The sequence below is a fragment of the Myxocyprinus asiaticus genome, chromosome 19, assembly GCF_019703515.2.
Source record: "Myxocyprinus asiaticus isolate MX2 ecotype Aquarium Trade chromosome 19, UBuf_Myxa_2, whole genome shotgun sequence".
NCBI lineage: Eukaryota > Metazoa > Chordata > Actinopteri > Cypriniformes > Catostomidae > Myxocyprinus > Myxocyprinus asiaticus.
The window spans coordinates 25,024,796-25,044,273 of NC_059362.1; the positions used below are offsets into that span (position 1 = coordinate 25,024,796).

General features: G+C 38.0%; 1 protein-coding gene across 1 annotated transcript in view; it reads right to left on the reverse strand.

The window, feature by feature from the left end:
- Window positions 1-15,138, reverse strand: part of epha7 (eph receptor A7) — a 106,482-nt gene extending 91,344 nt beyond the window's left edge. The window contains exons 1-3 of the mRNA XM_051645039.1: window positions 14,976-15,138; window positions 13,265-13,329; window positions 11,743-12,412 (exon numbers count right to left, since the gene is read on the reverse strand). Coding sequence (XP_051500999.1) covers window positions 11,743-12,412; window positions 13,265-13,329; window positions 14,976-15,069 — 829 coding nt within the window. The 5' untranslated portion in view covers window positions 15,070-15,138. The remainder of the gene's footprint in view (window positions 1-11,742; window positions 12,413-13,264; window positions 13,330-14,975) is intronic.
- Window positions 15,139-19,478: the final 4,340 nt, after the last annotated feature.

Genomic DNA, 19,478 nt, shown 5'->3' on the forward strand with positions numbered 1-19,478 from the left:
CACAGCCATTTCTGGAGCCCCAATTCCTGCCCTCCCAACACAAATGTGCAGATACTAGTGCTGAACTAGCCAAAAAAACACAATACAGTTGAGCTAACATGCTAACCCGCCATAGAGGAGATAAATGATTGCTTTGTTTTCCCCTTCCTGACAGTTTTATTTCTGTGGGAGGAAAAAGATGAGGCTTGCCCAATTATGCCTTCTTCTGCCATGCTACATAATGTCTGCTAGCATGTAATCATGACTGAATTACCTGACCCCGTGTGCCAGCAGCTCTTGAGAGCATGCTAACCAATCTATGAAACTGACATTGAGACAATATCCTCCACTTAACTGCCCATTTCTGCTCTCAATTGAAAACTTGTCCTGCCAACATAACTGCTTTGCTGCTAAATTGCGAAACGGAAAGAAAAAGCACTAGCTTAGGCTGTTTAAGAAGTTAGCTGAAACGCTCAGTGAGATCGAGCTTTATATGAGCTGCCACTAGCATGAAGGCGAGCTAATGGGATGTGCTTGTTGACATGGGCACAGAGAGCAAGCGAAAGCAACCTCAATTACTGCACAAAGAATTAGTCAGCCTTTTAGAAACACAGGTTGAGGTTAAACAGAACAACAGAGACAGAGACTAAAACAGACTGACATTCTGCTCAGACTCTTTAGCAGGCAGCGGCCGCCAGCATCAGTAATTTACCTTTCAGTGGTCAAGCCCTCTGTTTCAGTGAGAGAGAAAAAAACAGGCCTCTCAGTCAGCATTTCTTATGCGGCATTGATAATACAGGACTCTGCTCAGGAATAGCAAGACTTGGCTCCTAAAACATCTAAAACATAATCTGTATTCAACCCAGTCGCACAGAAAGCATTACTGTGTCTAGACACTCACAACAAAACAACAGACAACTATGAAGGGTTTAGATACTGTTTAGATACAGAGCTTTCTTTCAATTCTCGATTATGTCCAGCTAGCCAACGTTTTTGAGTTGTGTCCATGCAAGAACTGGCCATGTTTAATGACTCATTACAGGCCTCTTTAATGGATCCCTCTTCTTATTAGGAACGATTTTTCACTGTATAAGGTTGAGGTGGCTATACAGGGCTCCAGACTAAAAAAATGACTAAGGAGTCACTGGCTCCTAAACTGAAACATTAAGGAGCCAAATGGCTGTTTTTAGTCACCAAATCACAGAATTGCTCGATTTAGATTGTTGTTCAGAAACAAGATAGAAAGCCAAAGGAAAATGACTGATAATAACCCAATAATCTGTGGTTTAATATACAGCATGTACTGTATAGTTGAGAAGATAAGTTTGGATTCTCCTTTTGTCTCATAAATGTTCACACCTCTTTCATAATTTATACAAATATAAGTCATAAAAGATTTTTTTTATTTTTTATTTAGTACTGCCCTTCAGAATCTACATTACATATATTTACATAAACATAGTATGCATATAGTAGTGTGTTGTCTTCTTGAGCATCAATTAATGTTTGCACCTTGTGTAATAGTTGTGTACAAGGCCCTCAATTGTCCTATGTGTCCTAAGTGTCCTAACCTGAGCTCCAAAGTTGAAATCCTCAGTTCTTTTCGAGTGATTCATGAAAAAGACCTGGTTCAAAAGAGTCATTTGTTCACGACTCTCTCGCGCTGGGTCTGTTGTTGAGTGCAGTGCAGAGAGATCGTCATCACAACAGAACAGGTGAAAAGCGGCGTGAGACACACTGGTGCACGCTCTAAAGATGTATTCAATAACTCACAAGATAATATCTGACAAAACCGCATATGAATGCACACAACCCGACTGTCGCCAATGGCGACTAGGTTTTAAATTATTGTCGCAATCAGTTATTTTTGGCCGCATTTGTGACCATTTTAGTCGCAGTCTGGAGTCCTGCTATATGGTTCGTTTCTAAATTTAAAGGGATAGTCCCCCCAAATATTGAGAAAGAAAGTTATACATGTTTGAAACAACATGAGCATGAGTAAATGATGACAGAATTTCCATTTTTGGGTGAACTATCCCTTTAAAAAAATTGGGTTTTGGGTTCTTTAAAAGCACAAAAACATATTTGTGGAATTTTGAGAAAGTCTGTAAAACCACTTTGGCTCTAATAAACATTTATTTGTAGAGTGAAGAAAAAAATCCAAAACAAAGGACTGATGAGTCTGATATGCCTGGAGTGATTGTCATGTCATGATGTTTCTTGCATCTGTTACTAAAAATTTGAATAATAATTTCTCTATGTTAATGTGATGTACTCTTTCCTCGCAGATCATTTAAATGTCAGTTTTGGAATTACTTCTGCCTTTGCAACTATGAATCCCTTTTCACTTTTTCAAAAGAATAATTAAACAGTACCCAACAACCCAGTAATGTCCAGAAATACATACTGCTGACTTGTCTACACTTAGTATTAACTAAAGTATTCTCTATCATAACAGTCCTTCTTATAGGGTGGATGAGGAAATATCCTAATCAAAGCGTTTCTTAAAAAACAAGTGCTGTTTTTTTCTCTTTCTTGCACCCGTTCATTTGATGAATTTTCAATAAACCTCTATGCTACCCTTTTTAGATTTTGAGGAAGAGGTAAATTAAGCTGCTTGGAAATAACTTTTTACTCAAATGTGCTGTTTATCCAGCATTATCCCATGAAGTATTTGCCCAAAGTTAAAAATGTGTGAATGTCATTGCATAAGATACATAATATGAATATGATTGTTATGATTTGTGTTATTTGCTATGCAGTGAGATCCATACATTTTCAACTATGGCTAAAGTGTCCAAATACTTTTTACCACTGTATATTTCCAAAGAAAAATGTGTATATATGTGTGTATATATATATATATATATATATATATATATATATATATATATATATATATATATATATATATATATAAAATCACATACTCCTCAATTGCGTGTATGTAATGGCCTCTTCAGCCTTCTATATTTCCTCTATACTTTCAGGCTACAAAAAAAACAAAAAAAACAAATGTATCTACAGATATTATTATTTACACCCTTGATGAAATTAGTGTGAGAGAACCCCCAAACTGCTCAAACTTGCACTGCATAGAAAGTCTGTTTCCATGCTGTCAGCCCTTGAGCGGTAAGCATTTTAATCTTTCCTCCTAAGAGTGCCAGAAATCTACCCAACACCGGGAAACAGGCCGAGGGCACAAAGGAAGAGGGAAAGAATCAAAAGGCAGCAAGAAAGCAACACACCAGGATGAGGTCCAGTTTTGGGCCCTTTGCATTTCTCAAACAACTTCTAGACTGAGACGATGTGCCATAAATGTTCAAGAAAAAAATAAACTTGGATTAGAGTGTTGTGAAAATGTCAGATTAAAATGTTAAAAGATGGATCTTGTTCTGAGCTCTTCACATAGTGCCCCATGCATTACTCGAAGCGAACAGGTTAGATTAGGGGTGTGTTCTTTACATGCAGACAAGAATCTCATTCATGGCAGCTACCTGTGTGGAGGAGAGATAAGTAGCTTTCCATCAGATACAAAGAGAAGATTAGCATTCTCTTACACTGTGCTGAAGGACACACTGGGATGCCCTCTGAAGCCCTCGGAGAGAACAAGAAAGACTTGAGAAGAAAGAGCAGATCAAAGCCTGTCAGAGCCCTCTCCTAAATATAGTTAAAATGTTAGCATCATGAATCGTGCCAAAAAACAGCTGTTCACTTGCAACAGAGAAAAATTGGTGCCTGTTACACTCACTGCAAAAATAGCTTTTATGTTTTTGCAAATACGCCAATGGAGTTTCCAGGAAAATTATGTCTACGAATAGAGCGCTAACAAAAAAGCAAATTGCTAAAGATATTAGCTATACATAAAAAATAAAAAAATTCCAGTGTTAAAAGAAAACACTGAGAAAATGCTGCGGCCGGTGTAGTCAAGCCACAACCCTTGAATGTATCAGCCAGCCAGCTAAATACATTTCACCGAAATAAAGCACATTTCTAATCGGATCTATTATCCACTGAACAATGGCAAAACAATACTCTGGCCCTCTTTTACACAAACATTTTAAACAACAGTGAAGAATAGCAGCATTATATCTCTGCAATTACTGCTGAATGCATTATGCTTTGACAGTCGCATTTGTGTTGGCGGGATTGGTCATCGTCTGTGCCAAGAACAGATCTGTCAACTTGCTCCTCATTTCTCACATGAGGCAGACTGCACAGAAATGTGATTATGGTAAAATATTAAAAAGAGCTGGCAACTACACACAAATATCAGATGGACATGAAATTGTGGCAAAATTCTGAAAAGTGATCGGTAATAATGTTATTGCTGTTAAATAGACTGAAAACAATCTAGATCTGTTAAGTACAGCAGCAACTCACAACATATGCCCAGATGGCTTTTTTGGCACAAGAGATGTTCTGTGATAGTGGGGAAAAAGAAACAAAATGCCACTTTTACAGAAAAAAGGAACAGTTTTAGAACAAAGCACCCTTTTAAGAGCAAAAAGTTTTTGGCTTTCACCGGAATTGCAAATGCCTTAGGTGAAATGCGTCCTTCCAAGTGTAAATGCTAGCCTGTTGTTGGCGGCTGATTGCGAGTAGAAAAATAAGCATTTCCTGAGGCACCTGCACTTCCTTTTCCACATGGTGCAACCTGATTTATTACATGGATTTGCAAATGGAAAACAAAGAAGGTTTTAACATTAAATAAATGACACAGCCCATCATTTATAGCATCCATCGCCAGATAACACTTCTGCCTGGATGCAAAGAAGTATAAAAATGTGCGTTCAGCTATTATAATGACATTATAATGACCATTTATCATCTTGGGTTAGCTTTAACACATATTCCGTGTGAGTTTGTTTACTAGAAGTACTGAAAGAAGCACAGCTGTTACCTTGAATGAGAAGAAATAGAAATGGTAAAAGACCAAACAATTGAGAAGGGGAATGCTTTTATATTTTTTATTTTTTTGGAAGATAAAAGATCAAATTTCCTAAAGAGCCCTCAACAACCACAACTAATCAGATCTAAAGATATCCTCCATCATCAGCAAGATATCGCTCACAAACACACACACACACACACATTGGATGGCAGTTGTGACAGATGTGACTAAGTGAAAGCACAATGGCAAACCAGCAGAGGTCTCTCAATATAAACCCAAGCTTAGCCATGACCAGTTTGATCATGCACGAACGCACACCCATTTGAACAAATGCACACTTCCGCACACCAATAGCCACCCACACTAACTCTAATACCCATCCATATCCCTGCATGGAGCCTGGAGACTGATACAGCACTCAATCAAGTCCCGGCATCACCGCTGGTAATCCATGAAAAACTAACATGCATCACATATTAATAGCTTTCAAAGTCCTCAGAAAAAAAAAAATATATATATATTTTCATATGGTCTTGATTACAGTGCTTCTTGAAGATATCCACACAAAAATGGAGAAAAAGCATTAGCCTACTTATTAATTTTATTGATCCTTCTTTGGCACAATGTGCTCAATTCAAGTTACATTCAGTAATAACTTGGCAGAGAGACAACAGTATGTGTGTGTGTGACATTTCTCTTCTCCATAATTTCATTTTATGAGCAGGAGAGAATTTAGTCTGCTTCTCTTTAACAAACAGCATCTCTGGCCCCACAGAGCAAACGGAGCACGGCAAATGTGGAACAATTCAGAATGTGAATTTGGAAAATTTCAGTAAACAAGCTATTTGTTTAAAAGTTGGATCCAGGAGGATTCTATTGTAAAAAAAAAAAAAAAAAAAAAAAAAAAAAGAAATACACTGCGACTTCCGAAACATGAAACTACTAGGCACATGCAACCCAAAAGTTTCCTTGGACATAAAAACAGCCTTCAGTACAAACATTGTTCATGTTTATTTTATGATTGAGAAAATTTTAGACACTCCTTTTCCAGGAAGGGTACTGTTGATCCAATAGTAATTATAAAAGAATTGAAACGACTATAAATACAAATAAAAATACATTTAAGAATTAATTGTTTTTAAGCCAAGATAATTTGCTGAATGTATTTTTAAATGCCCATACTTCTGGTCTAATTTTAAGTAATGAGTAAGCCTAAACAAGAAACCCCATGACAACAAATTTAGGCAAAATCTTTATTATAAACTATTTCTTAAGTAAAATATGCCTAGGAAATCGGATTGATCTAACATCTTTAGAATGCTGAAACTAAGTATTATTTACATAATCACAAAACATTTGATTACAAATAAACAGCCACTTTCTGGTTTAAAACAAACACCCCATTGCCTTTCGCTTGGGAAAGCATAAAATGCTCTCTGTGCGAACCCACTCACTCCAGCTGTTGTCGACACTGATAGAACACTATTTCTGCCACGTTTATTGAAGAAATAAAGTGCAACAATCTACTTATGTGGACTAAGAACACAAAAAGCCATTGTGACTCAGCAGACAAACACGCATAGTTTGACAACACAAATTAAAACATTCTCTCAAGTTTAATGGCGAAATAAAGTCCACCAATCTGCTAACATGAACTACTAAAAACATAACGAAGCCGAATGTGACTCAGCAGAGGAATGTGGCATTAGATCAAACCCACGTATTGTAAAAAGCACAAACAAAAGCTTCCTGTCACATTTAATGCAGAAATAAAGTGAACCAATATACAAATGTGAACTAAAAACAGAACAAAGCCAAATGTGACTCAGCAGAGAAATGCACCATTAGATCAAGCACACATATTTTGACAGCAAACAAAAACATCAAAGCAATATGAAAATAACAGTCGATGTGAACAGAAAGGAATCTTTGTTGTTTCCCTTTTAATGGAGGGATTTCTGTGGTGTCACCAGGGTTGCTTATAGGCTGAGCACGAGGTCAGTGAATATTAACTTCATTTACACATGGTTGCAAACAGAGCAGCTTGCACAATGCAGGCCTGCCTGCTCTGCTTAGTAACGTGAGCAGCCGGGCTGACAGGTCACTGCCAGGCTGGAAGATGGATGAGCCAAGTAGTTGACCCTTGGCATGCCTGAGGAGCCACCTCTATGGCTTCTTTCCCCTCCAAACAAAGACCCCCTACCAGCAACCGCCCTGCTCGCAACTGCAGCAGCACTAACAGGTCCCGACATCTCCATCGACCCACAATCACACATATACACACACAGATTTTGATAGGCTTAGTTTTTTTAGCTGGGGAAAAGCCAGGCACACCCAGAAAAACGCTCTTTTATCCACACATACGCACACATGCGTACATACTATGGAAGGCTTACCCTCTTTAGCTGCCTAAATGCTAGCACACACACTTTTCTTTTTTCAAATTACTCTCTGCTCAACCGTAATAATGGATGCAATTGGACAAGCGGTCACTGTGTTAAAAGCAACAAAGCAAGCGTATGTGTGTCTGTGTGTGTGCGTGTTTGGACCAGCTTTGGCCTGAGGCGACTAGGTGAAAGTGATATGTGACCAGGTTGAAGCCCTGCACTCAGTGAGCATCAGGGAGGGTCGTGTTGTCAGAGTGACTCTCCTCTGGGAAACCGGCAGAGCAAAAGAGAGTTAGCAGCTCAATCTCTCCCTAAGAGAATCAATATCTTATTACATAACTGCACACTTTTCTCTTTTACCAAGAGAGAGAGAGACAGAGAGAGAGAGAGAAGAACGTTTTTATGCAAAAATGGCGTAAATGGTACTAAGAACCTCGAGTGAATCTTTAAAGCTTACATTAAAGGGTTAGTTAATGTAAAATGGAAAATATGACCTAAATTTAAGTCATTATTCACTGATAAATTTCACTTCTGCCAAAGCTCTTTTATATTTTTGAATTGTGGACAAGAACGTGTTCGAAGGAGGTAAAGATTATAGGCTAAGTGAATAATTACTTAAATTTCGGTTTGACAAATCAATCATATTTCTTCGGAAGACTTGGAATATCGTGCATTAGTCATATTGACTAATTTGATGATATTTTTAGAGTGCATTTTTGTTGTTGATGTGCATTATGGAGCTTGACAGCTGTGTTAAAAAGAAATTTCTGCTTGTGTGTTCCACTGAATAATAACATAATATGTGTGAGTAACCTAAATGATGACAAACTTTTAATTTGAAGTTAACTTTTCCTCCAATTACGAAGGGCATTTTAAACTAATTTATCTAAGGATCTAAAGAAACAACAGGAAATTGTAATTGTGTACATGAAGCCACTACAACACATCAATAACAGGACTTCTGCCAAATGACAGTCCTGCTTTAGCTGACTGACAATACAACACAACGACAACTGCACTCTTGTGTTCAAAGCCACCTTCCATCTGACAAAACCAAGGGGGAGAAACAAACAGTGCTCTCCAAGACCCTGACCATTATCCATCAGCGCATGATTCTAACCCTGACAGCTTCGGACCCAACGGGATTCCCAGAGGAACTCACCTCCGTCTGAATAATTAAGCTCACTTACAGTTCTCTAATGGATGACCGTTTGTAGCCTTTACTTTCACACCTTATCAATCACTTGCGTGTCAGGGCTCTACGCATTCTGCCCACCCCCAACTCCTGGTGGCATCATTTGAAATGCAAAGCACGGCCTACCCTGAGCCTGGGCCTTGCTCTGCGGCCAGCCTGCCAGCTAGCTTCCATCTACCCTAGCTACTTTTGTAGCTAGTCTCTACAGCTTGCGCCCTCCTTCTGTGTTCTGGCAATCCATCAGGCTTTGACTAACTTCTGTCCAAGTATTTAACATCTGAGAGATGGATGGTGTCAGCCCCTGCCGTTGCCAGGAGCTTTGCCTGTAAACATGTTAGGCAAGGCAATCAAGGAATATTGGCTCATTTAAGTATTTTTTATTTTATTTCTTTTTTTCTTTTTTTCTGAATGATAAACACAGAGGATTGCTTTGTAAATAACAAATTGGAGGAGTGGATAAACTATTGGTTAATATTGGTTGTGATATAGTTATTAATGTGTTGTGTTAAAATTGAGCAATTTACATTACACAGATTGTTTGTAAAAGCTTTTTGAAAACAAAGCGATCAATGTCTGTCTATAAGGACTCTTTTTCTGCTTTCCAAATGACTTAGTGTCTCAAATTTCTTTGAGTAGACACTGCTGAACAGAGCTTCGCAAATTAATAGCCACTATTTTTACTTGAGCTCCATGCAAATAAACTCTGGCATGCTGCTGAACACTTCAGATAGCTTTTTTTCAACACCCAAAACAATGAGTCTTGTAACTCTGAGGACCAGATTTCTGGAAAAGCAAAAAGAAGTGGAGTCTTGCAGTGAGGCCAGCACGAGTGCCATGCAATAAGTTAAAAAACAAAAAATGGAAGCGAAAGTGATGAGAAAAATAACACACATTTTTAGTTGAAAAAGACTCATCACAACAGTCAAAGATGTCCGTCTAGCTCATGTTTTTATAGAAAAGCAATTTAAAAACAGCGCAGATGGACGCAAGGACACTTCCTGTGTGAAAGGCCCCTTAGAGAGAGAGGAAGCAGAGAGAAGGAGGAGGAAGAAATAAAAGATACGCATCCATCAGACATCTGATGAATGAGACAGTCAAAACAAACATTTTGATGGCCATTCTAAAGTTTCCCCACTCAATTTTTAATGTGAGACATTTTAGACTTCATTCTTTATGCATGAAAACCTGTTTGTGTGTAGATCTACATATAAATAGTACAGATTTTATTACAGAACACACCGAAATGGTGTAAAAACATTTTTTTTAAACTGAGCTTCCGAAAGCATGAGGGTCACAGTGTCTTGGACGGGCCCCTCAGGGAAGTGAGAGAAAGAAAGAGATGCAACCTGAGCTGAATAATCTAGGAAAGATCAGACCAGATCAGGCAAGCATTTCAATGTACAATTGTCACTGACATTTTGTGCACATGACAAATAAACTTGAAACTGAAACCTACATATTAAAAAGACCTCTGTCACTCACAGTCCCTCAACCCCTGATACTGTGCACTGCAACCCTGTTTCTCTGACAGAAGGGGAAAAAACACCCGTATTTTTCAGTCTGGTTTATGCTCAGGGGGAAACTCAGAACAGGCAATTTAATATTGCGAGGATTGCTAAGAGAAATTGCTGATGCTGCATTCTCATGCTCATTTTATTTAGATTAACTACAGCAGTAATATCACAGCCACTCATGCCAGGAGCGATGCACAACTCATAAAGTGACAATGGAAGGGGACGGAATCTAGGCTAAATGGGTGACAGTATATGTTTGTTCCCAGCTCGAAGAGAAACAAGCCACATTGTTTCTGAGAAATGCAAAATGGCTTCGTGAACAGCAATTCATTCTCTGGCAAAGTATTTCAAACTTTCTCTGTGTTCGAAATGGGACTTGTGTTGCTGAAAGTTGCACGAAAGTTTTACTATTTAAAAAGATACTGATGAATTCTTTTTCATCATTTAGAGTCAGTAAAAATTCCATGTGCAATAGGTTAAAAAATTGTGAAACTAAAAAACAAAAACATATCCTTTTGTTATGCTCAATGTGCACCAAATAACCCACATTATATAGAAGCACCATCAAATTTCTCCTTTGCTCCCATTCTGGCTTTCAAAATGGCTTTCAGCTTTGCAACAACCTCTCAGCATGGAGCAGCCACGCCGGACGGCTTGCCCATTTTAGCTTTTGATAACATAATAGTGTTCTGAAGCACCCTTCACATAATAAATTAATGATGTAGATGCGTATGTGCACAGTGTAAAAGATATCCAAACCTTCCGGAGGTATTCTGATCAATCACTGCTGGTCCGCAATTTGATCATCTATAAAGCTAGAGGTGACCCAGATTGGCAGAACAAAAAATAGGGTGGACAGCTAAGCCAGGTCACTTAAACCACAAAATAAAAAATAAAAAAAAAAGTGGTTCTCTCACCAGATCCTAACTGCCAGAGTCAGGTGACTGCCAAAAAAACAAGGCTTAGCACTATGAGTGAAGCTGATGGGACCGAGAATTTAGCCCTAATTGTAGGCAGACGAAGCAAAAAGTATATCAGAGGCAACTGTAACTGCGTTTCCTTTTCGGACATTTCGTAAATATCCCTGGGCCTAAATGAAACTGAATGTCTGCTGTTTGTTTTCTCATTTTTTGTCAGGGTCATATCAAAGGTCCAGAGAGAGACTGAGCGATGGGCTGAACCTCCTCCAGACTTAGTGTCGTTTGCGAGTGATTGGCTTGGCCTGATGCCAAATGGAAATAGAAGAAGAGAGACGAAGAAAGGGAGCTAGAGGGAGCGGGGCTCTTTATGAAGAGCTGCGAGCTAGGCTGAAGTGCTAGTTATCATTTAATTCCAGTGTCAACGTGACTAGAGCTATAAATTAAGAACACGCAAATTAAATGATTAACAGGGATTCCAATTATTGTGCCAAGGATTTTTGCACCCACATTTAATCCATCATTATTATCTCCGCCCAATGAGCACGCCTTATTTATTTTTTTACTTAGCTTTTCTTTTTCATTCATTTGTTGGTTGATTGGTTTGTTTTGGTATTGTAATGGTTTGGTTTCTTCATATTAATTACATAACAATGGAATAATTCCATGCTTGGGCACCCAGTCAAACAACTGGAACATGGATTGTCTTGTTCCAATAAATGGACACAAAAGTGTGTCTTACACATAATAATCTAATACTAATAATGCCATGGTCCTCTGTTCTGTTCTCAGTGGCACTTTAATACAACCTGTGAATGCATTTCCCTACATATAATGAAAATAGTAGCCAACTCACGTTCACATGCATCTCCCTTCTGGTGAAATCCAGCTTTGCATATACATTTCCCAATGGGTACTAGCCACTCTCCTTCTGCACTGCAATGCATTTTGGGAGAGTTGTCCGCCTCCTCCTCTGCATCGTTGACGCATGTGCCCTCCACTTCCACCAGTGATGAAAACTCTGACCCTGTCACCGTATCTGGGAACGTGGCCAGGTTCTCAATAATTGACCAACACTTCTTGTAATAAACTTTGACGGAGACCAAAGCGATGCAGGCCCCGACATCCTGAAAAGCCAGGTAGAAGCCTCGGCGGGAGAGAGGACCTATTATACGCACCTCCGTGTTCAGCTTCATCTTTCTTTCCCCCAGGTCGCCCTGAGTGAAACTCTCATCTGCAGCTATAGTGTCAATTTTCACATATTGATTCTCCCTTATATTCCTGCCCACCTCCACATCGGTTTCCTGGTAGTACAAGTTAAACGTCTCCTTGCAAGAGCCAACCACCCCTGGAAGGCTGTTACAATCCCTCAAGGTAAACTTCAGCTCCACAAAAATCCTCTGAGCATCGCCCTTTTCAATCCAGTTAGTCCGTAGCCAGTTGTTCTGATTTGGCTCCATGACCTGGCATACCTGGTATGTGCGAATGGGTGTGTAGTTTTCATCCAAGCCACTGATCTCTTCCCACTAAAAGCAAGGAAAACGCAGTTAATCGTCAACATTTGATTGTGTGTTATGCTGAAATACTCAGAACTGAGAATGTTACAACATGTCAAAACCTCTTTGTGAACAAATACACAACTCTAAAATGGAGCATGTTTTTTAAATCCTTTGCATGAATTCAAAAACTAGATTATAAACCAAAAATATAAATTTTAAGTGATTTGCTATTGTGTGTGCAGTTCTGATTATATACTGCAGGTATCAGTCACCATCAATGTAAACACAAAAAGTATAACTTAGAAAATGTTATATAGTCTCACAAATGATAGCAGAAATTACTGCAAGCCCAATAATAATAATGCATGTGATGTGATTAGTGAAGTGAATAAGTGATTAAATGAGTAAATAAAATGCACTGTAGGACCTGATCAACAAAATAAAGTCTGCATTGTATATGTTTAATGTGATGTAACTTTTCTGGTTTTGACTTTTCGGTATGTTTCTTAAAACAGTTGTAAAAAAAAAAAAAAAAAAAAACTCCAAGACCTTTGAAAAAACAAAACAACATACAGCATATTGAAGAAGAATATAACGCGTACATTAAAAAAATAATAATAATTTGGCCCTTTTCAAAAACAAAAGCAAAACAAAACACTTTTAAAAACCAACCTATAGAAAGTAAAAATTATTCTTGCTCAGTGTTTAAGAGAAAGTTACGACGCTGTGCTGTGGTAGGCTACAAACACTGACAAATAAACAAAAACAGCACATTACTACCACATAATTTTAAGTTACACTCAAAATACAACAAGAATTACAGAAGAGGTGAAACTATAGGCTAAATGCTTGTGTGTAAAGAAAAAGTTTCCAGCTTACCCCGCTTGGAGGAGAGGATATCCATTCCAATTCTGTCTGCTGCGCCTTTGAATCCAAAAGGATCACTGCCGACGAGACATAAAGCGCATACTTGAAATAATGCATCTTTAATTATGATTAATGTTTGTAATCGCTGGCACACATCTCACTCATATTCTAGTAGAGTTTTAAATAGCTCAAGAGTGAGCGCAAACAGTCTATAAGCGAGAGTTTGACCCATTTTCACGAGACAGCGGTGAAGATTTATGACAATAAACACCTCGCACCTCTGAAACCTGTGCAACACCAGTTCGTGTGTCAATATAACTGACGGACACGTGCTGTTTGATGCCTTCGTTTTCGGTGGAATGTGATCAAGAAATCGCTTGAAGTGCATTTGTTTGCACCGTTGGGAGTATTACACGGATGCGCACGAGAGCGCGCGGGTTAAGACAGACTTCACGTGTGAAATGAATTGCTACATTTCTTTTTAGATGCATTTTATTAAATGGTCAACTGATTACGCACGATCCCACGACTAAAATATAGCTGACTGACAGGCCTTTGGTCGCCGTTTAACAAATAATTCGTGGAAACACTTGCATTAAAAACTCTTGAAAGGTAATTTGCTGAAAACAGTGTGTTAATTAAAAAGAAATACAACAAAAATTGTGCATGATTGCGCGTTGATTTTCAGTAACCGACAGACATCAGACTGAACTACAGCAACAGCCATAAGACCAACTGAACGCTTTTGCTATATATCTTAAACGACGGAACTGACTGGTCTTCTAATTTTATATTAGTTCCATTTCATATCTCAATCGTGAAACATTATTACGCGTTTTTACCTATCTTTCCGGTTGGGATACGTTTATTTTAAGTTGACGTGTGATTTATAGAGATTTGCAGTACATGCATGTACGGTATCTTAAAGGCAAGGCTCTTACATTGTCTGTAGCCTATATATACCACAATCTGGACTCGATAACTTGGTAAGAATACAGAAGCACTTGGATTGCTTGGTGATTGCAGGCGGTATCATCCAGGACAATTCCTTTACAACTTGACTGAAGCCTATCGTTATCTGGAGTGTTATTTTAATACAAGCCTGGCAATACGTTGTAACACATCATATGGCAAAAAATAAAAAAATAAAAATAAAAATCAGTAGCCGAATTTCCTCTATGTTTCCCGGTTGGTTATCAAAGCATATTGAGATGATCTTTTCAAGTTTGGTGTTACATTTGTCCAAACGCGTCGTCGGTTCTCTTTCAGTAAATATAAAGCACGAATGTTTTTTTTTTGTTTGTTTTTTTTTTATGAGACGATTCATGTATGAACATGATAACTACTATAAGATACAGAGTTAAGGAGGTTAAGCTTAACCAGATAAATATTTTTACCACATTAACCACATCCTTCTGCTGCTGTGTGCAGTTTTAAACCAGTCACCAGTTCGTTCAGGATTGAATACAGGATCCGTATCGTTGTCTAATGTGTGTGATAAAAACTGCTCGAGCGCCGTGACTGTGTGTCTGACGTTGCGCACTGAAGTAACAGACTGCACTGTTATCGGCGATACTGTCTCTGCTGTAGTCGTGTTTTCTCTCATGACAACGTTTCGCTACTTCACTTTTTACTGCTGATTTTCTCGTTACTTCTAAACAGCTCGCGCTCCGCTCTCAGGGCGCAATGGTCGTATGGTAATGAAGGAAACTTTACCACTTACCCTCTCTTGTGTTCTGTGCTATTCCAGTGTTCACACAAAAACATAAATGAAGGCAAAATATAGTCCACAAAAACGAAACTGAAGTGCAAACCATGGTGCAGTTGAAAGTTGGTTAAACACTGAGCGCTTTTTCAACGCGGCGTTCCCTTCCCATTGACGACGCTCCGGCACTAGCTCCGGTCGAATAAAACAGCCGTCTCTCACTCAAATAGCATCGGCAGCTGAGGGGCGGGGCATGGAGCATTCAGGGTGTCAGTCATCTTGACTGACAGAGAGCACACCCACATTAGACACGCGAAAAGCACTCAGTGTATAGTAACGGACGAATCATTCTGCAGAGAAGGCGGATCTTCCAGTTTTGGAAGACACAGAGGATTGGATTTACAAACTTTGGATTTCTATGCTGTTAACTTGTCGGACAGTGTTGTAAAAGGCTAACGTATAAGTTTTGTAAAAAATAAAAATAAAAAAATATTTTTTTTTTGTTGTTTTTTTACATTCAAAATAGAAAAGGAGCATAATTCAGTGTAGGCCTACTGTACAACAATGCGTGTGAAGTGAAAAGTGAACTCCAAAACAAACGGTGAAAGAACTTTTCCTTCAAACCATCTTGCTTAAGTTCAAAAGCTTGCTCTATCAAGATAAGACTTGAACCTTGGGCAGGGCTCTCAAGCATGTCACGACATCCAAGGAAACGTTTATATTTTTCCCAAGTCATGAGCAGGCTATATTACATCATACAGTAAGTGCACAAACTCTTAGGAAACTTTAGTATCATACCTGTCTTGCCTGGCAGCTGTTTATAAAAAAGTATGCATATCTTGAATTTAGGAAAGACATAGAATAGTCAAGCAAAATCTTGACAGACTACATAAAAGCAGAAAACATGATGAATTTTTGAGTGTCTCACTTAAAGCGTAACTATTTGTACAACTATGAATATACTGTAGGCCTATTATTTTTGTCTCTAGACACTCCCTATTAAAGAATTTATAATTAGTTGGCAAATCACAACAAACCATGCCTTCTGTTCACATGTATTCTAATAGGACATACGTTTGAAATAAATAAATAAATAAATACAGTGAACATTTTTAGAAATGTACAGCATTTTGTTTCACATACATTTGTGTTTTGCATGACACTAGAGATGGGTAGACTATACACAGGTAATTAATAATACTGTTATAAAACTGAGAGGAATTCATATCCACTGGCTGTATAGTGAAGGACAGAATGTCTGTTGTATAGTTTATAAAGACAAAGAGACATACAGACACAGATAAACATTGACTGCTGTGTTTTTCAGAAGGTCACCTAATGAAGGAAAGTTCCCTGCTGATTCTGGGCAATGGGTGTTGATGCGTTGATTCATTATATGCGTTGCTGCTCAAGTAACTTGCACTATAAAGATTGAGCTGCTGGGGTTTTAAGCAGTGCCGAGGAATCAAGATAAACACAAAACACAATTAAAAAGTGTAAAGTTAATTTCCTGCTGCTCAGATGACTTGCCAAAACACTGATAAATGAAAGCATGAAAGGGAACTCATTAGCCCCCGAATGTATAATGCATTTGTTGCAGGTCACTTATGAATCTCCATTTCCTAGAACGAGTAAAACAACTGTAATTATGGCCCACAAATATTGATTAATAAACTCTGTACATCACAAATGGATGGAGGTAGACAATGACTCATTTCAAGGTTTATTTACCTCTGTTTTCTTATTTATTTGTTTATTTATTTATTTATTGTTTGACCTGTTAAATATGCAAATTATTTCTAATCCTCTTCACCCTTGATACATGCTTCTGTGTTGCATATTTTTTCATGGTGCTCATTATTAGCGTATTAAACTAACTGTGAGCTACCTTTAATTAGTAATGTTATTATTTAGTAACCTATATCTTAAATAAGCCACCGACTGGGCTCACATGGGGTGCCATGATGGGTGAAAGGTATTTAGCATTTATTTTGCTCATATTAATATCATTGTCAGAGCTGGGTTAAACAGAGCCATGTAAGCGTGTATGAATTCTTGTTTGAATATTTATAACCAACAAAATGTTCATTAACATTGTCATTCAACTGAGTCTCAAGTGAATGCAGCAGGCTTTTAAGGTCCCATCTTGCATTTGTTCACATACTACTTGCTTTTCAGCATAAGCAAAAAAGTTTTGTTTTACTCTAGAAAAAATATCTCCACATCTTTATATTGAAATTCGGAATACACATGTCACTGCCAGAGGTGCTAGCACATTTCTGAGACCGCATCAGCTTAATGTTGCCATAGCATCAGTTAATTGAATTCTTTTGTTCAAATCGGTATTACAATGTAGTAGTCATGTGGAGATAACAGTTTGTGTAAGGAAAGTTGTACCTGACACCACACAGGGCTCTAAGCTGAGCCCTTACAAAGAGCTAATCATTTTAGAGTATACTTCATTCTGAGAAGGTCTTTAGTGTGTCTTCCCTGAAAAGAATTACCATCCTTCACAGAAAGTTGTTGTCACTTTACCAAAATTAATTTTAAATGGAATTAAATTGGAGTGAAGTGTACTAGGGAACTATAGCAATATATATGTATATATATATATATATATATATATATATATATATATATATATATATATATATATATATATATATATATATATAAAATAGCTACAGGTTATATGTCTAGTGGTGATCATGCACAAGATCATCATTTACTACCCCTCATGCCATCCCAGATTTGTAAGACTTTCTTTCTTCTGCTGAACACAAACAAAAATTGTAAAAGAATATTCAGCTCTGTGGGTCCGTACAATGCCAGTGAATGGTGGGCAGAACTTTGAAGCTCCAAAAAGCACTTAAATGCAGCATAAAAGTAATCCATAAGATTCCAGTGGTTAAATCCATAACTTCAGAAGCGATATGATAAGTGTGGGTGAGAAACACATCGATATTTAAGTCCTGTTTTATTAAAAATTATCCTCTCTGCCCAGTAGGTGGCGATATGCACAAATAATGTGAATCGCTAAAAACAAAAGAAGAATGTGAACGTGAAAGTTGAGATTTATAGCAAAAAAGGACTTAAATATTTATCTGTTTCTCATTCAGACCTATCATATCGCTTTTGAAGATATGGATTTAACTACTGGAGTCATATGGATTACTTTTATGCTGACCTTCAAAGTTTTGGCCACTATTCACTAGCTGAGATATTTTTCTAAAAATCTTCGTTTGTGTTCAGAAGAAGAAAGGAAGTCATACACATCTGGGATGGCATGAGGGCGAGTAAATGATGAAAGAATTTTCATTTTTGAATGAACCCCTAAGGGCTAACACTTAAAGTGAGTGAATTGACCCGGCGTACAAATGTCTGGTGTACAGTCAAGTATCTGTAATTAACACAAAAGTCATAAAAAAAAGTAGGACATGACTTGTTCAAGGTGTTCTTATTATGTTTAATTGTTTTGGCGGTTATTTGCAGCATATTTGCAGTCTTTGGTTTAGATCTCTTAATCAGCAGGCAATTACATGTCGTTCTATTCTGAGGCTATTTTTCTTCCAGACTGCAGGATTTTGTGTTTTTCCTTCATACTTTCTCACTTACTCTGAAGCAGCTAAACAACAGAGCTGAAATGAATGGAGGGATAGGCCAAAAGTACTTTTAAATACTATAATGTTTTTTTCCCCTCTTCCACCCTAATCCGTTCATAATGAGAACAGTACACCTACAGAACAGCAGGCTGTTGACCTGATCCCACTGCTCAGGCAGGGTGGAGCACAGCAGAGCTGTCTGAATTCTTTTTTAGGGCCTGAAGAGAAAACCACCCAGAGATTTAATATCCAGCGGGACTGAAAGCCTGGTGGACGGCTAGAGAAACATGGGCTTGGTGAGCACTCACAGGCAATTTTTAATCCTTTTTATAGTTTGGTAAAACAGCGTCCCAGTAGATCAAGAGAAAATCAGGGGTGTTGAATATTACTCAGGCATTGTCAGAAGAACAGGTTCTAAAATAATAATAATAAATTGTAAATTATAAGTAAACAATTTTTTGGCCTCTTAACAGGCCTGGCTCTGTAAATTGATGGAAATGTTGATATTCACGCTTATGTCATATAAAAGTTATTGAAAACATTTAGTCAGCCAGGGGGGAAAACCCCCTTTGGATTTGTCTAACCAGCTGTATCAACCAAAGGAAAGACCTGTCTAAAAAGTTTGAACTGTAATCTTATAAACAAGGCCAGTTTAACCCCAAAGATTAGCTTTGTATTATTACACATATGAGCATGGGGAAGTTATCCATAGATTGAACTGTGCTTTTAGGACAAGGGTATTTTTCATAAATGGCAGGTCATCCTGCTCTCAAGGTCGACTCAATGAGATGGATTGATGGATGGATGGATGGATGGATAGATCATATCTCACTTTGCATTAATCATATCTCACTTTGCCCTTTTCAAATACAACAATTAATGACATTTAACATGTGCATCAATTTCAGGCTTCTCTTGT